The sequence below is a fragment of the Myotis myotis genome, unplaced genomic scaffold, assembly GCF_014108235.1.
Source record: "Myotis myotis isolate mMyoMyo1 unplaced genomic scaffold, mMyoMyo1.p scaffold_m19_p_2, whole genome shotgun sequence".
Classification (NCBI taxonomy): domain Eukaryota; kingdom Metazoa; phylum Chordata; class Mammalia; order Chiroptera; family Vespertilionidae; genus Myotis; species Myotis myotis.
Window position 1 is genome coordinate 85,212,524 of NW_023416324.1, and position 26,620 is coordinate 85,239,143.

The 26,620-nt window shown below is 42.2% G+C and overlaps 2 protein-coding genes across 2 annotated transcripts in view; one reads left to right on the forward strand and one right to left on the reverse strand.

Annotated features, from left to right (window-relative positions):
* SYCP2L (synaptonemal complex protein 2 like) overlaps nt 1-17,756 on the reverse strand; it is a 92,058-nt gene extending 74,302 nt beyond the window's left edge. Inside the window, exons 1-9 of the mRNA XM_036348477.1 lie at nt 17,657-17,756; nt 16,059-16,179; nt 14,133-14,298; nt 10,718-10,855; nt 10,278-10,397; nt 8,285-8,389; nt 7,866-7,890; nt 1,791-1,876; nt 1,595-1,680 (exon numbers count right to left, since the gene is read on the reverse strand). Of these exons, the coding sequence (XP_036204370.1) occupies nt 1,595-1,680; nt 1,791-1,876; nt 7,866-7,890; nt 8,285-8,389; nt 10,278-10,397; nt 10,718-10,855; nt 14,133-14,298; nt 16,059-16,179; nt 17,657-17,756 (947 nt within the window). The remainder of the gene's footprint in view (nt 1-1,594; nt 1,681-1,790; nt 1,877-7,865; nt 7,891-8,284; nt 8,390-10,277; nt 10,398-10,717; nt 10,856-14,132; nt 14,299-16,058; nt 16,180-17,656) is intronic.
* Nucleotides 17,757-18,421: 665 nt separating this feature from the next.
* GCM2 (glial cells missing transcription factor 2) lies at nt 18,422-26,061 on the forward strand. Its single transcript, XM_036348019.1, has 5 exons — nt 18,422-18,511; nt 22,671-22,923; nt 23,056-23,168; nt 23,803-23,928; nt 25,123-26,061. Exons 1-5 carry the CDS (start codon nt 18,422-18,424, stop codon nt 26,059-26,061), a joined length of 1,521 nt encoding a protein of 506 aa, XP_036203912.1.
* The last annotated feature ends 559 nt before the right edge of the window (nt 26,062-26,620 follow it).

Here is a 26,620-nt window from a genome sequence, read left to right on the forward strand (position 1 = left end):
TGGCGAGGGTTCTCTCTAAAAAATCAATTAGAATGTATCCTTGGGTGAGGATTTTTAAAAAAGAATGATTTCCCTAATAAAGTGGTTCTCAACCTTCCTAATGCCGTGACCCTTTAATACAGTTCCTCATGTTGTGGTGACCCCCACTTTCATTATTACAAATTGAACATAATGAAAGCATAGTGATTAATCACAAAAACAATATGTAATTATATATGTGTTTTCTGATGGTCTTAGGCGACCCCTGTGAAAGGGTCGTTCAACCCCCAAAGGGGTCGCGACCCACAGGTTGAGAACCGCTGCCCTAATATATTCAATAAATATTGTTTAGGAAAACCTTAGTGGAAAAACTGCATCCTGCACAGACTAGCTAAATGGACAAACATTATAGCCACGAGCTCGTGCTGACCAGCCGCCTCTTCCAGGCCTACCCTATGGTACACCTGGTCACCCTCCTCACGCAGGCATGGGTGCTTCTCCCATGAAGGACTGCGTGCCACTCTGACGCCACCTATGCTAGTGAGTGGTTAGCTCACAGTCACAGGACTAAGTTCAACTTCAAAACGGGGGCAGGTTTTGCTCTTTCCATGGTCACACATTACAACCTTCACTCCAAATTTCAACGTCCCCAAACTCATAATTGTGAGTGAGGCACCAAAATGCAAATATAAATTCCATGCCCTACTGGTATGTTAATAGTTGGTAACCTTTGGATATTTGCTCTCTACTAGGTAATGTGCTCATCACTTTCAATGGATTGCCTGATTCAACCAGTACATAACTAGCAATCAGGTATTAATGTTAGCTCCATTTTATTGGCAAGCAAACCGAGGTACAGTGAGGTTAAGACTGTGCTCTAGATAATGCAATGAGCATAAATGGCAAAATCAGGATCTGAGGCCAAGCAGTTCACCAGCAGGATCTATACTCAACAGTGTCCCATGAGTAACTAGCAATTTAGTTCACAGTGACAGTGAAAAAATTATCTATAGTCCGAGAAAGCATTTTACCTCACAAACTTGATGGGGAAAAAATTATAAACCCATACTACTAAAAAACAAACACAAAAACAAAAAATACTACAAAAAACAAACAAAAAAATCCATACTTCAAAAAACAAACAAATGAAAACAAAACAGCCCTAGCTGGCTTGGCTCAGTGAATAGAGCGTCAGCCTGGGGACTGAGGGTACCAGGTTTGATTCCTGTCAAGGGTACATGCCCAGGTTGTGGGCTTGATGGTCCCTAGTGGGAGGTGTGCAGAAGGCAGCTGATCAATGGTTCTCTCTTACTATTAATGTTTCTATCTCTCTCTCCCTCTCCCTTCTTCTCTGAAATCAATAAAAATATATTTTTTAAAAACCTGAGGTTTTAAAAATAAAAAACAACACACATACACCCCATACTACTAAAAAAGAAAAGCTTAAAAAAGGCTAGTTTTTTCCCCTCAGTCCTTCTTCACTGCTTAGCGTAGTGCCAGACTCATTATAAGTGCAAAGCATTTGCTGAAGGAAGGAATGAAGCGATCAGGCCTGAGGAGAACAAAGAGAGATTTTGCCTGACATCATCACAGAGTTGAGTACAAGGTCACTTACATGAGATGACACCGGTCTTCTGATGAGGGGAGTTTTCTCTCTTCCCAAGGTACAGCATGCAAAATGCTGTTCAAAGTCATCAAAGCCTGTTCAGAGTTGGAGAAAAGCATCCATAGGGAAGAAACAAAACAGGGACCAGTGCACAACCTTCTCCCAGGTTTCTACTTTGTTATCTGCTTTGTTATTTGCAACTTACCTCTTGTTGAATCAAATGATTGACTGTCTTTTCTGTCACCAGAAATCCTAAGGTAAACATGAAGGAATACAACATCTGAATTTTCCCTGAAAATATAATTTTAAAACAATCAAATGGATGCCGGAAAGAATAAGGAAATGCCTCCTACACTGCAGGAAGAGGCAAAGCCTGGAAATTACATAGTCTGCGCAAGACACCTGCTTTGAGGTCTAGAAACCACCAGGCCACAATACGCTTCCACTGTGCAGACACCCACCAAGGGAAACAAGAGCAGCACATGCAAAGTGGGACTGTTGTGATATCACAGCTCAAACAAAGCCACTTTGGTCCAGACTGAGCCATGTGCAAAGGGCAGCTCCTGCACAGTGTCCTCCTGCTTCTATGTGTTTCTTACATTTACATATTTTATAAAAGTTAAAATTTTATTTTTTATTTTATTTTTTATTGATTTCAGAGAAGAAGTAAGGGGGACAGATGGAAACATTAATGATGAGAGAAATCATTGATCAGCTGCCTCCTGTACGCCCCACACTGGAGACTGAGCCTGCAACCCATGCATATACCCAGAACCATGACCTCCTGGTTCATAGGTCAACACTCAACCACTAAGCCACACCACCTGGGCTAAAAATTAAAAATTTTAAAGGTCTTATGTTAACAGAAGCAGGAATTCTTTTTAAGTAAAGTGTTGACCTTTATTAAGTAGCATAATCACAGAAACGTCAACAACTATTTAGATGTCGGTACATAGCTTATAAATGGTATATGGTAATACTCGATGTTTATTAAACAACTAGAGGCCCGGTGCACAGATTCATGCGCCAGTGAGGTCCCTCAGCCTGGCCTGCGGGGATCAGGCCTAAACCGGCTCTCCAACATCCCCCAAGGGGTCCCGGATTGCAAGAGGGTGCAGGCCAGGCCGAGGGACCCCTAGTATGCATATGAGATCTTTAGTTAACCTTTTGTCACCCTCCCCCCTTCCCTCCGAGAAATTCATCAGTCTGTTCCATGTTTCCATGCCTGTGCAATGAGCATCTGCCCCCTGGTGGTCAGTGCACGTAATAGCTACCAGTTGAACAGTCAAACAGTCGCTTAGGCTTTTATATAGAGAGATTATTTTTTATTTTATTTAAGCACATTCTGATAAGATACGAAATGACAGCAGTAGTGTACATTGCAAAAATGTATAGTAAGATCACAGTATTATTTTGATAGGTTCAGATGTGCAATTTTGATATACGAATTATTCATCACATATCATATACTATTAAACTCCTATGTAACTTACGAAATTGTAGGAACCAAACCAGAAAGCAGTACTTTAAAAGGTCCCTCTTCAGCTCTGGCTAGTGTGGCTCAGTTGTTTGGACACTGTCCCATGCACCGAAAGGCTGCTGGTTCAATTCCCAGTTATAGGTAATTGCAGTTTTGCTCTCACATCAATTTTCTCTCTCTCCCCCTCTCCCTTCCTCTCTCTCTAAAAATCAATAGAAATGTTTGTGTGTTTTTTAAAGATCCCTCTCCAGTCCCGAAAGAGCCAGATTAACACTGCTAGATAATCTCTGGAAACCAGACATATGGCTAGGGACTGCGGCAACAACTTGCCTGTCAGCTTATAACTTGAGACGAAGATTCTAACAGAGCCCAGGTGGACAGCAGGGGACCTTAAAGATATTAATGCACCCTATTAGCAAATATCAGCTGTCATTAGATCTTTTCATTTAAAGGGTAATAAAGAAAAGCTAACAAACATAATGTTAGGGTTGCCAAGGAGGAACGCATGAGGCCAAAAGGGGTAAAGAATTTTGAATTTATTAGGTCATCTGGATACCAGATGGGCTGAGCCCCAAAATGGCGCCAGCACCCAGGGACCGGGAGTCAGAGGTTTTAAAGGACTCTAGGCGGGCTTTTTCTGGGAGGAGAATTGTCTGGGCGGGTTCTGAGGGAAAGATAATGGTCTTAGCAAGTGGAATGTGGTCTTAGCAACTGAAATGCGGTCTAAGCAAAAGGGAATGTCAGTTGTGAAGGGGTCTAAAGGTCAGTTCCCAGGGGAGTGGATGTTGATTCAATTATTTGATCAGACCTAATATACTGCCCACTGAAAAAGGAGAGAGGAGCATGGCAAGTCAAAAGGTAGCAGAAAAGTGACTTTTGAAAATATGCTTACTTCAGGAAACAAATTTTTTTTTTGAAGCATCTGAGTTATCATCTCAAATGAACACAGAATTCTATGAAATAAAAAATTAGATCTGCAAGAAAAGGCAACAGTCTAAAATGAACATAGAGAACACAGAAGTAAATGAGAAAGAAACATGCAATATGAAAATTGAAGTTATTCTAGATATTTCAATCTGAGGGAACTTAATACAGGAAATTAATTACAAAAACAATGAAAGAAGCTAAGAAGTCAAATTGGAAACAGTGAGGTGGCCCAGAAATTAACATCATTAACATAATTATTAGCCCCTTCCCAGCTGAACCCTCCCCCAAAGTCACCTGGAGGAAGTGGGAGGTATTACCAGATCCCAAGAATCAAGGTCACCTAGCAAAAGCTCTAGTAACATGAGAGGGCCAGAGCCACAGAGACTATGCAGACACTCCTGGAGGTGGCACTGCAGAAGGGAGGGGAGAAATGCCTTCTCTGCTCCTTCCTGCTGCTAATTTCTTTCCTTTGGCTAAACCTAGCAGGCAGCCAGTGGATAAGAAAACCTAGAGAGAGAGAGAGAGAGAGAGAGAGAGAGATGGGTATAAAAGTAGAGGCAGATCACACCCACCACAGGAAGAAAGATGTGATAGCAGAATTCAAGTCTGCACTGGAAGCAATGAGCAGAATTAGTTAAAGCGATGGTTTCCAAGAAAAACTTAAGAACTGCTTTCAAAATACACAGGGGGAAATGACAAAAAATGATGCATATGAAGACAAAAAAGATGTAAAGGATGAATAACACATAATCTTACAAAGAGACTAGAATGGAAGGAGTCACTGTAATGGACTTTTTGGTGCCTTCCCATCATCCTTTCCCCTTCCTCTGTTATGCAGCAGTCTTTCTATGGGATGGGCAGACTTGCTTCAGGGGTGGATCCTGATTGGCTTAAGCTATGCTGGGACATCCCATTCACCTTTTCATAGTGATTGGTTCATTAAAAGGGCATCCCGTTAGAGCAAAGCTAGGGCTTCCTTTTGATGGTTGAAGAAAGAGAACGTTTCTTTCCCTGGACATGAACATAGAAGCACAAAGTGCTGGTTACTGGCCACCATCTAATAACCATCAAGGGAGACCAACTTGAAAGCAGACTCGAGACTCTGAGGAAGGCAGAATTGAAAGAACTGCAGTGAATGGCGCATAGCCACAACCAAACTTCTCCTGAAACTCCTGTCTCTGGACTTTTTAGCTCCTGTGCCTGTAATTTATCTTGATCAGTCAAGCCTACTTGAACTAGATATTGTGACATATACCAAAAAACGCTTTAACTCTGTGGTTTTCAACTAGAGATGATTTTTACCCCCACCTTCACCCAGGGAGGCACTTAGCAATTTTTGGAGATTTTTTTTAGCTTGTTACAACTGGGGAAGTGGGAGGGGCTGCTATTGGCATCTAGTGGATAAAGGCTATGGAAGCTGCCAAACATGCTAGATGTACAGGACAGCAATCACCCCAAAACAAAGAATTATCTGGCCCCAAATGGCAATACTGTCAGAGTTGAGAAACGCTGCTCTAACTGATAAAGTTATCAAAGAATAAAATGTCCCAAAAGGAACAAGTAAGATTTGATTCAACATAACTCAAGAACCAGCTAAAACAAACTTGTTGCGTGTGCAATGCTCTCAACATTTAATATTAGAAGTCAATGAGAATCTGCAAAGCAAGAGTGTATAAAAGCCACAAAGGCATTCTTAAACAATAAGAAATTCTGACTAGCCCTAACCGGTTTGGCTCCTATGGATAGAGTGTCAGCCTGCGAACTGAAGGGTCCCGGGTTCGATTCCAGTCAAGGGCATGTACCTACATCCCCAGTAGGAGGTCTGCAGGAAACAGCTGATCGATGTTTCTCATCGATGCTTCTAACTCTCTATCTCTCCCTCTTCCTCTCTGTAAAATATCAATAAAATATATTTTTTAAAAAAAAATAAAGAAGCTCTGACTATATCCAAGCCACACACCCCAATAACACTCTTCCAAATATTTTATAGCAGATGGAGACAACACAGAACAATGAGGACATCACAGTATAAACAGGTTGGTAGTGACCTTAAGTAATTACTGTAAATAGAACTGCAGCACAAGGCAAAGAGTAAATACTGTTTACAAAGATATATCCATTATCCAAGCCTACAACCAAGATTAATCTAAATAAGTCCAGATGAAAGATGGAGGAGGAATAAAAATTGAATTCCTTACTATATAGTAGAAAGAAAAAATATGGTGCTATAATTTTGATGCTGATAATTAGATTGAGTAATTAGATTAAGAGTATAATAAAACTCGAACATAAGCTATTCAAGCCACTAGAGAGAAGCAAATTGTGAAAGAAAATATAACCCATATAGCAAAGCACAAAACAAAGGAATTATAAAATGGAACAATCCAGTAAGATGACATAAGTCTTGGAACAAAATGGAAAGAATAATTCTATCAATGGCAGGAGGATATGGGAATGTCAGTGAAAACATCTTTGTACTTCAAAGAAAGAGATTAGTTCCCAATTTTGTAGAGCCTGGACATAACAATTCCCCCGGCAAAATGACTGTCAGAGTTCACATGTGAAAATCTGACACTTGCAGATTTTCACATGTGGCCAGAATGGGCTCCAAGCACAAACTGTCATTGCTATGGGTTTACGTGTTTTCCCCCAAAATTAACAGGTTGAAGCTCTAACCTGAATGTGATGGCATTTGAAATGGGCTCCTTAGAAAGGAAATTAGAACTAGATGAGGTCATGAGGGTGAGGTCCTCATGATGAAAGTAGGGCCTTTATAAGACAAGACACCAGAGAGTTGACTTGCTCTCTGCCATGTGAGGACACAGCAAGAAGGTGGCCACCTGCACGCCAGGAATAGAGTTCTCACCAGAACCCAACATCCTGGCATCCTGATCTCAAACTTCCAGCTTCCAGAACTGTGAGAAAATAAATTTCTGTTGGGTAAGCCAATAAGCCTATGGTATTTTGTGATGGCAGCTGGGGATTATTAAAACAGTTAGTACATCTAGAGCAGGGTACTAACTAGATCTCTCTAATATGTATTTTTCCCCAAATATGCAATGATATCCACTGCTGTAATAAAAGACAAATTTATTTTTAAATGTTACAAAATTCAAAGTAGTTTTACTGTTGTGTATTTCATTAATCAATTTTAGAGACAGTAACTATCACTTATGAAGTTCATAAAAAGTTGGCTTGAAACTATTTGGATCCACTGACTAGGATAGGGGGACCTTTTTATTGTTTTAATCAAGTAAACACCATATAACTAATCTTCTAGCACTGAATTTCTTCTCTTATGAGATACCATCCATTGTAGAATATAATATCAATTTAATAACAGCTTCTCAAAAGAAAAATAAGAAGTTAGACAATAGGAAGAGAACATATCCATTTTAAGATGGCCTCAATTTCTGAAATATTCAAATATTTTCAGTGTGTTTGAATCCATAGTATCATAATTCAAGATATCCAATTACCTTTGAGTAAATGGAACAGAATTATCAGTATAACTTCCAAATATTCTAAAAATTTGCCTTTTACACTCTTGAAAGACAGAAGGTATCTGAATCAGCTCCAAGTCAAATCAGTAAGAGCTAAACTTTGCTGGTTCCTCGTGACAAAAGTGGCTCTCCAGTCTGAATAGAGCAGGTAGCCAATGGGATAGGAGCAGCTAAATTAAGGTAGTCCTCAGGCTGAGGCAAACTTTACAACAAAGCTCACTTCAACATCACATATGATGGTCAATAAATGCAAATATAACAGTTAAACCCACTTTACTTTTATATATCATTTAGATAAATATTCTCCCTGTAACAGAATATTCTATTAATAAAAAGTAAACAGGCAATTAGTGGTAAATAATTCCCTTACCTTTACTACTCCTCCTGGAAATAATCTAATAAAACGAGAAAAAGTAAAGCTTGTACTTAAAAAAAAATTATAAACTATAATGTTTATACATTAATGCTGACATTTCTCTAACAGGCAGAATTGACTTTAAATACAGTAGAAAAAAAATTTAGAGAAATCCTATTTGATCTTCACTTTATTAAAAACAGCATATCACTGTTAATCAGGTGAATAATATACTAGTATGTACGAAAATAAAACACCTCATCTTTTTATAACATTGATTATATTAATGCTTGCTTGTATTTGACATATATTCTAATAGTAACATTTTTAGTAAAACCCACATCTTAGAAAAATGTAAGTTTTAGAAATAACTCAAAGATTCCTGCAAATTACCAATGTTATCTATTCAGCAAAGCATCCACCCCTTTCCTTACCAGCACTGTGTCAAAGAAGTCTTCCGTGACATTAGTCAGGGATGTGTCTGAAGCAAGATCTTCCATGGTCAGAAATTCTACTGTTCTTTCAAACCAGGTAGCCATGTGCATGAGAAGAAGAAACACAGATGGAATTCCCATGACTGCATAACTACTCCCTATTCAATAAAATTTTGTAAGATAATTCTTTCACTAGAGCAAATAATTTTAAAGACCTTTTCCCGTTCCATCAGTTCCACTGGGCCTGGCTCTGAGGCCTCCATTTAGAACACTCCAGGATGGTATCATACTGCTACCGAGTTGCAGTAAGTTTTCAGATACCAGCAAGAAATGGTTAGACTTGGCCAGTAGCAATGCCAGAGAGGCACATGAAGGGACTAGTGAGGAAGGGTGAAGAGGTAAATGAGCTCCCAGCACAGGAGGAGTTCCTGTCCTCTGGGAAGCTGTAGAAGACAAGCTATCCAAAGAGATGCAGAATTTGGAACGTGCTCCAGAAGTACACATAGTACAGTACATATGCCTACATCTGGCTACATTTCTTTTGCCTTTCTTTTCCAGCTACTTGGAGATTTTTCTTTTCTACAGGCATATATATCTAAATTCATATTACATTGCTAAGATTGGGATGATTTAAAATACACTTCTATAAACCCTCCTACCACATATTGATTCAATTAAGCAAAGGCCATTTTCACTCTTACGGAAAAAAAAGAAAAAGGGAAAACCCCGCGCGCATAGTTAGAAGCTATCAGTTGAACACAAAGTCGGTGACATGAGCTCATGATGAACAATTCTTATCGGAGTGGGGCTTGGAAGCTGTCCAATTTGGAGCCAAGAACACAAGGCACACCCGCTGAAGACCATGAACAAATCAATCAGCTCTCACCGTTGGCTGCACATTCGGGGAACCCTGGGAGCTCTGAAACACCGAAGGCCTGGGACCCATCACAGATCCAGTAAACCTGAATCTCATCATGAAAAGGGAACTCTGCTTTGCTTCCAGATGCCATTATAAGGCACCCACAATGTTACCTTCTAGTTAATTAAAAAGCAGAATAGCCGAAACCGGTTTGGCTCAGTGGATAGAGCATCGGCCTGCGGACTGAGGGGTCCCGGGTTCGATTCCGGTCAAGGGCATGTACCTGGGTTTCGGGCACATCCCCAGTGGGGGATGTGCAGGAGGCGGCTGGTCGATGTTTCTCTCTCATCGATGTTTCTGACTCTCTATCTCTCTCCCTACCTCTCTGTAAAAAATCAATAAAATATATTTAAAAAAAAAAAAAAGCAGAATAGAATTTCATAATTGGGATGACCTAAAATAAACATAAAATGTTTTTGCCATTTTTTTTTCTGCTTTAACTGGGATTTTTAGAAAGTTGGAAAAGTGGACTATGGCAAGGGGAAGTATTTGATAACTTATCTAGGTCCAATCTTGTTACTAACATCTATTAAAATACTTTTAGAGCCTTTGATGGGGAAGAAGTGTGGAATAGTCTACTCCTCTCATCCTATATTTCTGAGTCAAATTCACTAAAATAATTAAAACATGTGATCACTGCATTGGTTTGTCAAGGGGAGAAGGAGGTGGTGTCTGACTCCTTGCTGTAGGCTCCCAAAGTGCCCTGTCCAGCACCTCCATCAGGAAACATATGTTGACCTCAAGTTTTAATTGGATATCTATAATAATAAAAGCATAATATGCTAATTAGACCAGATGTCCTTCCGGACAACCTTCTGGATGAAGCCGGGGCTGCGAGTGAAGCCCAGGTCCTGGGTGCTAGAGGGAAGCCGGTGCCGGCAGCTGGGGGAAGGAAGGCCTACTCTTGTATGAATTTCGTGCATCGGGCCTCTAGTGGGCAATAAACTTTGTTGCCAATTTGTTTTCATATTTGATTTTAAAGGAACAGAAAATACCAAACTTCATGAGATAACTGAATCCACTCTAGTTCTTTAAGTTACCCAAAGCCATACAAAATTAAAACAGGACACTTATCTTTGGGATCAGTCCCTGCTGAATTAGCAAAGGCTCATCTTCTTTGAGGCCATCAATGAAGAACCGCTGAATGCATTTCAGCAACAGTGAAACATACTGAAATTCATTTTTATCCAGTTCCTAGGTATGAGACCACACTAAGTTAGAAGTCTTACAGTGAAAGTTAAGAGGGTAGATTTGAAGTGTTCTCATCACAAGGAAAAATATATATTTTTTTAATTTTCTTTTATTTTGTATTATATGAGATGACAGATGATAACTAAACGTACCGTGGCAATCATTTCCCATCCGTATGTAAGTCGAATCACTATACCATATCCCTTAAACTTATACAGTGCTGCATGCTAATTACATTTAAATAAAACTGGAGGGAAAGCCTGACAAAGTATCATTACACACTGGGATTCTGGTCAGATAACAAAACAAAACAACTTACTTGCCTTATTTATAGATTTGTCAAGATGGTATAATTCAAGATGATTATATTTTTGAGGAATGTGGCTCCCTCTCTGTTGAAAATATTCTTTTATTTTCTGAAATCCTTTACCATGGAATGCATCAATAATAAGTGACTGAAGCTGGAAAGTTGATAGTTTGCAAATTACTTTTTTCCCAAAAACATTAATTTTGTAGTAACATTTGTAACTACTATTCTCAACAATAATTCAATGTGGAAATAATAAAAGGTAACTATAAAACAGAGTTATATCTTGAGCAGTAAATAGTCATGTAGCCAGTGAGCAAGTTCATTGGCTTAAGATAGTACAGGCCCATCTCGGAGATATTGCAGGCTCAGTTCCAGACCACCCCAATGAAGCAAGTATCACAACAAAGCCAGTCGTAACCTTTCTCCTGGTAGAAGGTTTTCCCTTCAGTTTGTAAAAAAAAAAAAAAAAAAAAAAAAAGCAACACCTGTGAAGTGCAATAAAGCAAAGCACAATAAAATGAGGTATGCCTGCAGTTTCCAAATGTGGTTCCTGGACCACCAGTAGCATGGGCATCACCTGAGACTCATTAGGAATCAGAAACATTGAGGGTGGTGTTCAGGTGGTTATCATCATGCTAAAGTTTGAGAACCACTGACTTAAGAGAAATTGCACTTGAGTTACAGATATCTGAGGGTGAAGAATGTTAATTATCACTAATGTCAGAAATTCTAAAACACTAAAAAATTCAAGCCTAATATCACCCAAGAAACATGAATGATCATAAAAGGAAGAAAATTACTCCACTAATAATGACAGATAATAAAAGCTGATAAATATGTAAATTGCCAGGATAAAACTGATTTTTTCTGAACATTTGCCAAGACATACTTCTAAGTATACACTTGAATAATACAATTCCTTAATTATCTGTGCGACAGATATATGATTTTTTATTTATAAAAATCCAATCCAATCCTTCAGACTAAATTATAACATGTAAGGTTATTTTAATAAGGAGATATTTTACCATATACTGACCAAAATTCCACTTATCCTCAGTATAGATTTCTCATTTGAAATTAAATATTTAAACATTATTTTCTTTATTAAGTTACCACATAGTGAACCTTTTTGTGCCAAGTGAGTTAAGTGTTCTGCAGATGTTCTCATTTAATCCTCTCCACCACTCTGAGAGGTTCGATTCTTTTTCTGGGGATAATAATAGCAAGGCTGGGGAAGGTTAAGAACTTGCACAAGATCACCCAGCTGAGATTCACACTCAGGCTCTTTGACTCAGAACCTCAGCCTTCCACCTGCTTAACACTCTGCCTGGCTTCTCTGCGTCGGAAGTAACCCAAACCCTTTGCCTTGCTCTGCAGGGCTCCGCCTGGTTCGTTCTCTATCAGCTTCCTCTGCTTGCCCTCCCAGGCGTTGAATCTCAAATGAGTCAAACTCTTCCTTGCCTCAGGGCCTCTGCACTGGCTACTGGGGGCCTGGAACTCTTCTCCCCACAACTTTCCACCCTCCTGGCTCCTTGTCATCCCTCAAACCTCAGCTTCAGTATCCCATTTTCAGGTCTGTCTTCCAGAACCTTATCTAAAATAAGCCAAGTACCTCCCTCCACCCTTAGTCTCCATCACATACCCTGTTCCTTTTCCCCCTACTACCTTCCTTTGGTAATCTGTTTCTTTGGCTCTCTGCAAGGCTGTAAGCTCCATGAGGACACACTATGTTTGCTTTGTTCTGCACTGCCTACCTACATCTAGAATAGTGCCTCGCACAAGATGGCTTGACTACCTTAGACTTATCACAAGACCCCATGATAACTGGTTGTCAGAGATTAGGGAAGGAGAAGCAGCAAAAGGTGATTTGTCTGTCTTTGGTGTGAGCAACTGGAGGAACAGTTGTGCTGAAAGCCCAGGGAACAGAGAACTAGGAAGACCACACACACATACATACACATACAAAAAACACACACCACACCACCACCACCCCCCCACACACACACACACACCACACCTCCCCCCGCGCGCCCCCCACACACACTCACACAAAATTAACTTAATCTTTACATAGAAAGCATCCTGGGCCATTCCACTCCCATCATCTTCCTTAATAGACTGCAAAGGGCTTTCCTTTTCCTGTGAACAATAAAAAAAAAATTTTTATTTTTATTTTTAAAAATTCAGTTCAAGTTTTAAAAATAAAACAAAAGAAATAAAGGTTCATATTATTTTATTGAACAAAAAATTTTTGTTTGCTCATGCCCCTGATTTTAAGTCTAAGTAAGATACTGCTTATAAGATATGGGCTCTCTAGGAACAACTAGCCAACCTCTTTATCACTATCTATGAGAAATTCAGCTATCACAAGAAGCAAAGCAAACATCATTGTAATAACCACACACAAGATAGGTAAATTTAAACTCTATAGTGAGAACTATAAAATAAAAGAAAGGCTGTCAAGAATTTGTAAAATAAGGTTTTAAAAGATGCATTTCAACAACTACTACAGCAGGAATTTACAAAACAGCAGCACATTGTTACACATTTTCTTCAAAAAGTGGTCCCTGGGTCTGCCCTCATGGTTTTAACAGCACACTGTACTATGATAAGTAACAGCATCGCATCTCATCTGCTCACTTCTTCCTAATTAAATTAATTCAATGTAAAAGTATAACACAAAAAGAAATTTTTAAAAATCTCTTCTTCTAAAGCTTTTTAAAAATCTAGCTTGGGCGGACAACCCTACTTCCCTATGCACTTGCCCATATCCTTAAACGTCAGTATATTTTACAATGTTGTCATCATTTATAAATATGAAAAACAGGGAGAATTTAAAAAACCAAACCTAAACTTTTTTTTCTCACCAGCCGTGCATTCCGTTCAGTAAATGCTGAAAAGTATTGGCTCTGGTAGTGCCAATCCACACCCCACCCGGGTTGCGTTTTCGGGATTATCACTTCCCCGGGGCTGGCTGAAGTCCCAGCGCTCGGAACCACACTCCCGGGCCGCTGGGTTAACATCACTGCGCTGCGTACGCAGCAAGGTGGGGAACGGGCTCTAGGCAAACAGCCGAAGCAACTTGAAAAGAAACATCTTGCCTTCCAAGCATTGATTATCCACTTTCTCCCCCCGCCCCCCCCCCCCCCTCCCCGCAGCGCTCTATTAGCAAAGGACCAGGGGTTTCTTTTCGCACTGCAAGCTGCCAATAAACTCCACGCAGATCTAAAGCGGTGGAAGCGCTCAAAGGTTCCCCGAAGGGCTCCTCCCGCGGCGGCTGGGGCTCGGTGTCCGGAGCCAGTGAATGGGCGTGCACGCGAGGCTCTGCGCCCGGAGGCGGGCGGACCGCGCGCCCTGGCGCCCCTCTTGAACCGCGGGGAGGAGGCCGGGGCTAAAAGGCGCCGGGGTTCCCCGGTGTCACTCACCGCCTGCATCCCGAGGCTCCCGGCCCACGCCGCGCTCAAGTTCACGCGATTCTGCCTCCTGAGACCCGCGCGCTGGGATGCTGCCGGGAGAGCCCGGATAGACCACGGCTCTTGGATTCCAGTCTTGGCCAGGAAGGCTAATTGCTGAACCCGCCCCTGAAGCGCACTGGAATCCAGTGTTAGAGATGTGAGGGACGCTTGCAAGGAACTAGCAATCCTGGCCAGGCCACCTGGGCGCACGCGCGCGCGCACACACGCTTTAAGTGATTACTCAAAGAATGTGAACAACGTCATTTAAACATTCTATATTTGCAAAATTCTACACTGATAGGTGCCCCTTTGCCTCAGCGAGCAGTTTCCTCTCCATTTTTAACAGCTTTTCAGCTGTTTGGGGTCCATTAATATTGATATGAATTAAGGCTGAACTTTCACCATAGGAACCAAATTTGAGTATATTTCTCATATCACAAAAAAGCGTTATTTAAAAAAAAATACCTCGGTGTATTCAGTCAAAATAAAACAAAACCAAAAAAGCAAGCAAATATTTTCATCCAGTTTATTTTCTGCCGACTTCCTTTAGCCGGACAAGTATGTGTACTAATGGCCAGGTTTAGGCCAGTAGGTGGCCTGGTATGTGAACACGGTGGCAAAAATAAATTGGACTGGTGTTTTCTTAAAAAAAAAAAAAAAAAGACCCCTCAATTCCAAACATTCTTTAGATGTAAATCAACTTGAATTATAACTAGATGTTAAGGGTATTTCGTGTTATGACATTTACGGAAGGTATTTGTTTATATCCAAGCAAAACATCCTATAACCGGAATCTCAGCTGTCAGCCCAGGACTGTGCCTCCCACCTCCAGTTCATTTGAAATGATACTTATTTCAAAGCTCATTATATCCCTTTCCGGAGAAAGATGATGTAAATATACTTACGTTAATTTATCAATTTTAATCTCAACCTAGCAAATTCAAAGCCTTCTTCCTTGCTTTTGAATTAATGGGCTTTTAAAATATCAAAATAGTAATTAAGGAAGAGCCAGCTTTGAAAATAAAGTGTTCTGAATCAGGGCAAACACTAACTGCAGGAAAGAATTGAAGAAGAATAAACAATAATCAAAATACAGTTTAAATATATTTTACTTTAGGAAATAAAACAATATAGTAATATAATAACAATATAACATAATAAAATTGTTAATATTAGACTTTAAAACTTCATAATCCATTATCTTCAGACTTTTCAGGAAAAATACGCCTTTCCAAGCCATATGGTTGTTAATGCATTCAGTCTTTCAGGAGAAATGAAAGATAATAAAATAGAGAACACATCGACTTGTTTATTTTCATTTTCTTATATCATCACTTTGATTCGTTTTACTAACATATTTTACCCAGACACATTTTTAGGGGAGTTGGAATATGTGTATTCTAATTCTGTAAATGGAATTCTGTAAATGGAATACGGCGGAGACTCTATGACATTTATATGGATACCAGAATCCATTTAGAAAATAAGTACATGAGTAATGGATTTGCTTTAACATTAAAACTTGTATTTATGTTTTTTGAAAGATATGGGCTCTCTAGGAACATCCCAAAATTAGAGAGACAATAAATATTCTAACAATGTTTACAGGAAGACCAGAAATTAATTCCTGTGCATTCTCAGAGGTGATTGTAAATATTTTTGAAGTTATATTAAAAAACATTTTAAAGTATACATTAGGTTAAACTATCAAATTAACAAAATAACGATTTGTAAAAAAATAAAGTGTCCATTGTTTTAACCTCTGAAAGACAAAGCAACGTAAAAAGCAACTGGATGACAGGATTGCGATGAAAGCTGAGGATAAAACCAGGGGGTGAAGAGTGGACCCTCTCTACATTTCCTGATGATTATCTGCGAGTGACTTTAATCACAAACCCAGACCGACTCGACCTTTCAGGAGACAACTTTGGGGCAAGGGAGGCTGGGGGGATGAACAAGTCACTTTCTCCCGCGTGGATATTTCGCCTCTGATTGGGAGGAGTATCCGAACTGGAATCTAGAGAAAGATAAGTCATAGAACTGCCCAAAGATGGCATTTCCAGTCACAAGAGTTCTCCGCTGATCAACTGCCAGTGGGATTGACTTTGCTAACACGCCTGACTGTGCCCTTGACTGGAGAGGTGAGAGAATCAGGAGTGTAGATGTTGTTCAGGTGATGGGTTTAAGGTTCATCAAAGGAAAAGACAAATCCTGCAAGAGGCGCTGGCCTGGGCACCCTACCAGCCGGGTCCCACCTGGCATTAGTCTGTGCACCGGCATACGCTCGGAGAGACCAAGGTCTAGGGCGCCAGCTCCCTGATGTAGACTCTAGAGCAGCGGTTCTCAACCTGTGGGTCGCAATCCCTTTGGGGGTCGAATGACCATTTCACAGAGGTCGCCTAACACCATCGGAAAATACATATAATTACATATTGTTTCTGTGATTAATCACTATGTTTTATGTTCAATTTGTAACAACGAAAATACATCCTGCATATCAGATATTTACATTATGATTCATAACAGTAGCAAAATTACAGTTATGAAGTAGCAACGAAAATAATTTTATGGTTGGGGGTCACCACAGCATGAGGAACTGTATTAAAGGGTCGCGGCATTAGGAAGGTTGAGAACCACTGCTCTAGAGGGATGTAGGTTCGGAACATCCTCCTCTAACAGTGACCACCACCCTTCCCCCCCCCCCCCACCCCACCCCTTCAGGGTGGCTCTTCTCTGGCTAGGGCTGGCAACCCTCCCGCAAAACAAAATAAATTCCAGAAACCCATCTTCTCTCTCGCCCAGCATGGGTAATGAGCGACTTAAGTCATTTCAATCCTTTTCTTGGGTGCTACCGGGTTCCTTGGGGAGCCCACAGCGTCCTATGCCCCCTCGCCTAGCTGTTGGAGTCTCCAGAAAAGCCTCCCCAGATGGACTGGGGGTAAATACATTTTGCCGTGGTATTTCCACAACAATATCAATAAAGATGACTTTTAAGTGATTCTTTATTGTTGAAAGTATTACATATGCCACCCTTCCCCCGCCCCCCATTGACTCCCTCCAGCCCGCCCCCCAAGGCCATCAGCACCCCATTGTCTGTGTCCATGGGCTATGCATATATGCATATAAGGTAATAAAGATGATTGTTTAAAAGGGTTATGTCAGGTGGATGGCGACTGAGAACTCACCGGAGCCCCAATCCCTCCTGTAAGCAGATAGGGAAACTGGCTCAGACAGAGAGAGCCGAAGCTCTCTGCGCGGGAGCTCCTGCACCTGAGGGGCACAGAGCTCCCCACCCCTACCCCCAACTCTCTCCACCTGCCCCTATGGTCTTCCCCACTTTCTCCAGGTTCACTTTCCAGGACTCTCTTCCCACTGGGCAGGGTCCCCCGCAGCCCCGGGGTGGGTGCACCCAGGCTCACGAGCACACAGGGACCTTTGGCACTCCCCTGGACATCTGCTTCGGCGCCCCTCCCGCTCCCCCCTCACACACTCACACAAAAGAGCACACAGTCCACAGTCCAGGACCCGTATAACAGCAGCTACAGCAAAAGCCCGGGGAAAAGGCACAAAGAAGGCCGACAGATCCTGCGGCATGGGCAGTTACTCAGCCTGCGGCGCGCAGCGACCTAAGGTTCCCCAGCGGCAGGAGAATTGAGTAGCGGCTCGAAAGCCACTGTCTCCAAAGCTTCCGGAAACCCCAGAGGCCGGGCGGGGTTAGAAAGAAAGAAAGACAAAAAAAAAATCATCAATATAAATGAGGCAGTCCAACCTCCACACCTCCAGCCTCGCCCCTTAACATCTTGGCTTCGGTTTCCTGTCACCTAAGGGCTCAGGTCAACCTCCCCCTCCTGTTCCTATTCTGTCCGGGAGGGGGTGACCTGCCCTGCTGGTGCGGGACCTGAGAGTTGGAGAAAGAGAGAGTAAAGGCGGAGCTGCCTGGCGCCTTCAGGACTGAGGCCCAGATCTGGGCTCCACCCGGGTCCTTAACCCCCGTGGACTTCCAATCAATCTCTCTCTCTCTCTCTCTCTCTCTCTCTCTCTCTCTCTCTCTCTCTCTCTCTCTCTCTCTCTCTCTCTCTCTCTCTCTCCTTCTCTCTCCCTCTCCCTCTCCTTCCCACTCCCTCTCTCCCAATCTCCACTTTTTTCTTTCTTTCTTTCTTTATTTTTTTATTGGGCAAATTCACCTGGCGCGCCTCTAGATTTGTTTTCGTCTTTTATCTTTCAGGATCCTTGCGGGACTTGGCGGGCAAGGTGGGCAGATGCCAACGGAAGCCGGGCAGAAGGCGGACTGTGTGCTCTCCTACGGGATGAAGCTCAGTTGGGACATCAACGACCCGCAGATGCCTCAGGTATGTGACACGGCATGAGCGCACAGTCCATCCAAAGAAGGAGGTGGCATTCAAGTCCTTGTGGAGAGCAGCTACAGCGTTTCGACAGGTTCAAGCCTCGGATTAATGCAGTGGTTCTCAACCTTGGCTGCACATTAGAATCACCTGGGAATCTTTTAAAATCCTGATTTCTGGGCCTCATCCTCTGGAAATTGTTTCTTTGTTACTAATGTTGTGGCCCCACCCCGTAACAAAGAAACAAAATTTCGGGAGGATGAGGCCCAGAAATCAGGATTTTAAAAGATTCCCAGGTGATTCTAATGTGCAGCCAAGGTTGAGAACCACTGGACTGAGAGGGCACAGTCCTCTCACTGCCACGTGCAAGTCCCAGCTTGGAGGGCAGAGCCTTCTCAGCACAATTATAGCCAACAGCTGTAGTTGTAAGCTTGAACCTATGGTCTGAACACGTGACCATGTGTCTGAGTGATGTGGGCTTGATAGAGTTCAGGTGCATGTAATTGAGTAGATTAGAACAATGTAAACACCTTGACCAGGTCCTTACTTTACCTCGTGGAATCTGGCTATAAAATAAAGACTTGGCTCTCAGGCGCTGTCGCTAGCTCTCCATCAGAGAGGACAGCGTCCCACCCAGACCCAGCTTTCCTTCTCTTGTCTGTCTTTTCTCAATCCTTCACCGCCCCCTCTCAGGCTCACCGAACCTGGCTGAGCTGGCTGGGCACATAAGGCGCCCAAAGTGGGGCTGAGTATGCCTTGGCCCTGCCAGCTCGCCACAAGTCCTTGCAGAGACTGTGGACAGAGCATACACAAACACACATGCCAACAAGCACAGGAGATTCCTCATATGTAGATGGACTCTACAAAGGGCAGAGTTGGGTATCTAGATGTATCTTTGCCTAGCTCTTTCTTATGGCCTGTCCAAGAACATTGAAACTGTCCATCAGGCTCCACCTTTCCAGTCCTCTTGGGGGCGGGGGTGGGATGCCTTGCTCCTCACTTTCCTTTAACCAAGGTAGAAATCAAGTGAATCTCTCCTTTTCCATTCTTTGAAATCCATGAGAAAGGTAGGGGAGAATCTCATAGCATTGCTTCACATGCACCAAACATGTGAGACAGGACTGCAATCCCTGTGAGGGGAATGGTGAACAAACAGCATGCCTTAGGCAATTTATTCAGATTCCCGGGGGTGCTGTCTGGATGAAGCATGGCTCCTAGGAAACTCCAGTCATGCTAACCAGGCCCTGGGTGCCCACAGGGCCCCTGGAATCCAGAGTTTGGACATAACTTCTGGGTTTACTTTAATGACAAGAATATCTATGTCCTTTTAGGGTGGATTTGTGGTGTGTTTTTTGTTTTGTTTTAATGAAACAAAATGGTTTGGAGCCAAGTCCAGGGAATTTATGCTTTGTCATACTGGTGTGGGGCAAAAGCTGAGGAGTGACTTTAAAGTCCCAGGTGTAGGTGGAGGGAGAGTGGGCGTGGCCTCCCAAGCATTTGCAAAAGTGGCCTTTCCACACTGTTGTGGCTTGGGAATGAGAGGCTTGGTTTTTACTAAGCATCTAGCATGTGCCGTGTAGTTGTTCAGATGGATAGCAATTCCGTAGCAAAGTTGCGTAGCCTCTCAAAGAGATCAGCAATTTTTGGATGTGTTTTTTGTAGAAAGTTTGTTTTTTTTATTTGTTTTAAAGTCTGCCTACTCTACCGTCACACTGTATCATTTTTGTGAGAGTAGACCACAGGACAGTAAGGGCATCTCATTCTCGCTGACTTCAGTCCATATAAATTTTCATAGGAAAAAAGCTCATCTTGCATTTTAGAGCCACAACCAAATAATTAAAATAGGGCTCCCCTCACAAGCCATATTTTCTGGACTTCCATAAATGTGGGTAATTTTTCCTTTGGAGACTGGCTCTTAAGCAAGGGAGTGTGTGTGGCATCTCCAAGGGGACAGGTGCACTGGGCTATATAAAGAGAACTGGGAAAATGTAGGCTTCTAACCCTGTTTTGGCTAATTGAAGGAGCAAGAGCTAAACTGGCTATATGACCTTGAGGTTGTTATTGAATTTGCCTTAGTCTCAGGCTGCTCACCTGTCATCACAGGGCAAAATAGATAACAATCTTAAGCTCTCGGCCAGGTCGGCTGTGGTGTTCAGCGTGTGCATGTTTGTCTGTGTCTGAGTGCATGCACTCGCACGTGCCAACACATTAGAGCAAATGAAACCCAATCCTGGAGTCCTCCATTCTTGTTTTGACTTAAAAATACCATCTCTGTGGCTTCATTTTCAGTGTCACTATTTTAGTAGCTGGTGTGAGACATGGGAGTCTAGTCTGTATACAGGGCAGCACTAAAAAAATAGCCTGTTCTGGAAAACTTTCAATTTGTTAGTAAGGTCCTTAAATTGAAATGTTCACTTTAACAAGATATTAGCATTTAGTATGAACTTAGAGTTGATAGCACATCATTATATATTTCATTTGTCACTAACCTTAAGTCAATCTATTAATTTATTTCAATTATAATATTTCTAGAAAAGATAAGAATGCCTATTAGTAATAATAATGATTTCAACAATATCTCTGTGGCTTTGGAAACAAAATTGCCTATTTACTTATTACTGTTAGAATGTACAAAAGTAACAATGTGTGCAAGTCTGAATTGTCCAACTGAGAATACTTTGCTCTGCAAATGTTGGATCTAATTCTCTGGGGTGGTGGGAGGGAGAGATGTTGCAAATGTCTTATTACTGTGGTAATACTCTTCTGAGCCTCTGTCATACCAGTACAGCCAGTGGGGTCTGGCAACTCAGACTTCTGTTTAAATCCCAGCTATGCCACTGTAGAAGGTTCTCTCTCTCTCTCACTTCCACATCCTTATCTAATACATAAGAGTAACCGTGCACCTCATGCAACCTTGCTGTGAGGATTATAGATACTGCATTAATGTGGCTTTGTGGGCCATACTGTCTCTATCCTAAATACTCAATTCTGCATCGTAGTGTGAAAACAGCCATAGACAATACATAGACTCATGGACATGGACATACCCAATACAACTTTACTTATGGATACTGAAATTTGATTTTCATATCATTTTCATGTATCAAATAATATAATTTTTAAAAAATTTCCCCCAACCATTAAAAAATATTTAAAACCATCCTTAGCGTGTGCTAAAACCTGTGGCAGGCTGGACTTGGCCCACCGTCCCTTGTCTACTGGCCTCTGTCTGTACCAGGTGCCTTTAGGGCAGGGGTCAGTAAGTGCTCATTGAAGGGTAATTTTATATGAAACTGATATATAAGAAAGACATTGCGGCTTAATAATGCAGAACGTGATATAACATGATTGCAGCCATGTGGCTCTTTGTTGAGAATGACATTCCCGGTTGCTCTGGGGAGAGGCCCAGTTCTTAGCAGGCTTCTTCCCAGTGCCGGGGTTTACCTTGATGTCAGGCCCTTCATCACAACGTCCTTGAAAACTTGGAGAGCTAAACTGGGAGGAACGTCGGAAGTTGTTCCTGCCTCTCTGATCTTGCTCTGAGTGTCACTGCTAATGTGACTGACAGGTTTGGAATAGAGCCAGGAGTTTTGAAGAAAAAGTGCTGAATTGAAGTAAAGCTATTTACAGTCTCAATTGCAGTCCAGTAAGAGACCATCCCAATCACTTTTTGCCCTGGTTCTTTAATACTTAATCTGGAAATGTTTCCAACATTTAAATATACAAAAAGTGGTATAACATGGTGATAAGGAGAAAAGGCTCTGGAGTCAAACTGCTAGGGCTCAAATCCTAGACCTAGAGCCAGGTCTTACTAGCTGGGTGACTTTGGGCAAGTCAGTTAACCTCTCTGGCCCCCAATTATTATTAGGTAACACTGGGAGAATAATATTATCTATTGCCTGTGTGTTATAAAGTGTAGATGAATTGATACATGTACAGCATTGAGAAGAACAGCACAATATTAACATCAATTAGCCAATTGTCAGTAAGCTATTATAGACAAGATGAGTAGCATTTGTGATGACGTCGCTTCCGAGTTTTACAACATTTCCGGATCTAAAAGGGACCAATTTTTATTCTGATATGCTTGGAGAAATTAAAAGCGCAATGTGTTGGGTTTGGTCTTGGTAGACTTGACCGCTCTTCCTTTTGTGCGCCTGTCCAGGAGCCAGCCCACTTCGACCACTTCTGCGAGTGGCCTGATGGCTTCGTGCGCTTCATCTACCGCAGCGATGAGAAGAAGGCGCAGCGCCACCTGAGCGGCTGGGCCATGCGCAACACCAACAACCACAACGGCCACATCCTCAAGAAGTCCTGCCTGGGCGTGGTGGTGTGTGCGCAGGCCTGCGCCCTGCCCGATGGCTCCCGCCTGCAGCTGAGGCCTGCCATCTGCGACAAGGCGCGGCTGAAGCAGCAGAGTGAGGCCCCGAGGCCTGGGGTGGGGGCGGCCTTGCAGTCCTGAGTTCCCTACATCCAGTAATTTCCCTTTTGTTCTTTTGAAAGGGTCTGGAGTCGAGCTGTTATTAATATTCTCCCCTCTGGCTTTGCAGAGAAAGCATGCCCCAACTGTCATTCCGCTTTGGAATTGGTTCCCTGCCGAGGGCACAGCGGATACCCAGTAACCAACTTCTGGAGGCTTGATGGCAACGCCATATTTTTCCAGGTGGTTGGGGGGACACCACCGTTTTGGATGCGTATTTTCATTGTATAGTAGAGACCAAACCACCTGCCACGTACCTTAGGAACTCTGGACCAAACCAAATACAGCTCCGTGGCCAGAAGCAGGTGCTGGGTCTCCCAGGGCCTTTCAGGCTCCTTGAGTAATTAGTGTGCTCCTTCCTACTGTGTGCTCTGCAAGGGCAAGAGATAGTGAGCATGTTGCAGTTAGAGTTGATTTAATATGGTGAAAGGACTGTTGGTAATCTTTTAAAATGTCTATTCTTATTTTTTTTTAAATACATTTTCATTGATTTCAGAGAGGAAGGGAGAGGGAGAGAGAGATAGAAACATCAATGATGGGAGAGAATCATTGACTGGTTGCCTCCTGCACGCCCCCTCCTGGGGACTGATTCCACAACCCAGACATGTGCCCTGACCAGGAATCGAAACTGACCTCCTGGTTCATAGGTTGACACTCAACCACTAAGCCACGCCAGCTGGCAGATATCTATTATTGATGCTGTTTTATTAGCTCAAGAATTTTTTCCTGTCAGTTTGAAAAAACAGACATCAACTTGGGATCTTGGGAAAGACATAATTTTTACTAACATTGCCAGTTTCCTTCCCTATTAATGCAGGCTAAGGGGGTTCATGATCACCCAAGACCAGAGAGTAAATCAGAGACAGAAGCTAGAAGAAGTGCCATCAAGAGACAAATGGCCTGTTTTTATCAACCCCAGGAAAAGAGAATTCGAGAACTGGAGGTAATGGGGAGCTGACGTTACATTGTGGTCTGTGTTTATTTTCATCACAACGTATACTGGTAATTATGTAAAATGTTAAGTGTGGTATTAAATGTTGGGTGTGGTATTCACACCCAAGCAAGGTCAGACAATAATTTAAAAGGTTTGATTATCTGTGAAAATTGTGTATCTCCAACAAAATGTCATTGAATTAACATTTTGGATAGTGTTTCCAATTTCATCTCTTCTCTTTAAAAAAAAAGTCAACTATCTACACAGTCAATAATACAGTGAGTATGCTGACTTGCTGATACAAGGGCAGTTATATGATGGCACTAAAGAAAGATATATGTGCATACCAACAGTGAGTTCACATGCATCCTTGAGAGAGCCCTTTACATTATTTACATAGAACAGATAGCATTTGTTTGGCCAACTAGATCCAGTTTGGCTTTTCAACCAAAGCATGCCAAGCGGGCAGACTGTTAGTCTGAGGATAAGAGAAACAGGCATTGTTTGAGCTCTTTCTATGTGCTAGGCACATAAGGTCTAAAGTTTCACACATGAGACGTTCACAAAAGCCTGAAGAGGAGGCTACTATTATTGAGCCCCATTTTTAAAATTGGGAATCTGAGACTCAGAGAGATTAAGTAACTTGTTCAATTAATGAGGAACAGGGTCAGGATTTGAACCCTGATCTGTGTCAGGCTCTAGAATCTCCACTCTTGCAAACATAGTATAGGGGAGGACAGACCCACTCTTGCCTGGCTACTGTGGACCCGCATGCAGCCATGTGGTATTCACACCCAAGCAAGCTCCAGCTATGCAGCCCCTGGACCAGAAGCCCAATTCATGTCCTGAGCTGTGTAGTGCTCACAACACAGAACCCACCAATTGGAAGTTATATTAATTATATATATATATAAAATTGATTTTAGAGAGCAAGAGAGAAGGAGAGTGATAGAAACATCAGTGATGAAAGAGAATCATTGATTGGCTGCCTCCTGCATGCCCCTTACTGGGGATTGAGCCCACAACCCAGGCATGTGCCCTGGTTGGGAATCAAACCATGACCTCCTGGTTCATAGGTCGATGCTCCACCACTGAGCACACGGGCTGGGTGGAAGTTGGTTGGAAGTTGATTTTTGGTTGGTTGGCTACTATTGCAGGTGAGAGTTGCATTTTATTTACAAATAAAAATATATATCTTTTTAGGCAGGAGAGGATCAAGACAACAGTGGACACTTCAACAACATACCTACCCTGGAAAATCCAGAAGAATTTGATATAACTGCTGATGCTGGCTTTCCTATTCTAGGGCAGTCTTGCTTTTCCTTCCAAAACTCTGATGCTTATAAGGCTACCTGTGACCTAGCCACCTTTCAAGGAGACATAATGCCACCCTTTCAGAAATATCCAAACCCAAGAATCTATTTGCCTAGGTCTCCTTGCAGCTATGAATTGGCAGGTCCTGGTTATATAAATTCGAGTGCATATTCCACCCTGTATAAGGATTCCAGCAGCAATGCTAATGACACAGACTGGATCCACCTGAATGCACTACAGTATAATGTCAAGTCATACAGCAGCTTCCAGAGCAGCTGTGATTTCGCCAGTAAACAACATGGCTGGAAACCAGCTCTTGGAAAACCTGGCCTTGGGGAGAGGACTGACCCTGGACAGTTCCAGGCCATGGCCACTCGCCCCTCTTATAACGCAGAGCTTCCTGGTAGGTACCTCACCCCTCCCCCACCAGGTGCCCCAACCCTACAGACGGTGATCACTACCACCACCAAAGTGTCCTACCAGGCTTACCAGCCGCCAGCTCTGAAATACTGTGACAACGTGCGGGAAGCTAGGAGCCTTTTGGGCTGTAACTATACTTCTGAAAACACCCTGATGCCCATCTATCCAGAAGCCTTGGACCTTCCAGCTACCGTCACCAGGGCAGCCTCTCCATCAATGTCACTTCCCTTGAAAATTCCAGGAGACTGCAGGGCCATCAGACCCACGGTGGCTTTTCCTCAGGAGTCAGCTCCTTCCAGGACAGACCGAACAGAGACCTGGGATGTGTGTGCATCCGGACTGGGGTCTAGAATCAGTTATTCAGACAGAGTTAGTCCGTTCTTGAGCTATGACAATGAGGACTTTTAAACAGCAAACCTGGTCACAACATAATATTGGTGTCCATGCCGGCAGTGGAACATGAAATGGCCACTCTCATGTTGAGTTGGGAAATGTATGTAGCACAACATTTTTAAACCCACTATACTACACAGAATAAGGTCTGGAATGTGTCTTTGTTAAATGAACAAATGAGAAAACTGGAGACCACGAAGATGGAATACAAGTTAAACCTGGTTCTCATTCTAAGCCTTTTCCCATTAGACCATATTAGAGCATCTTTACTTGGCACGTTGAGGTTGTCAAACAGCTTCAGGAGGAAATCTTTACAATCTTATCTCTGGAATCATTTCTCAGGATTTTTATTTAGCATTTAAAACCTGTTAAAATAATTTCAGGTAGTAATTTTGATTACTTTACCTCCAAATTTTTTGTCTACAGCTTTTAAAATATTCACACTATTTTAAAATATTTACACTATTGCAGTGATAAAATGCAGTTATTTTTAAGATAATTTGTTTTCCTTTGTCAGCTGAATAGCTTTTATTAGCATTGACAAATGTCTTCATAACAGAGATAGCCTAATGAT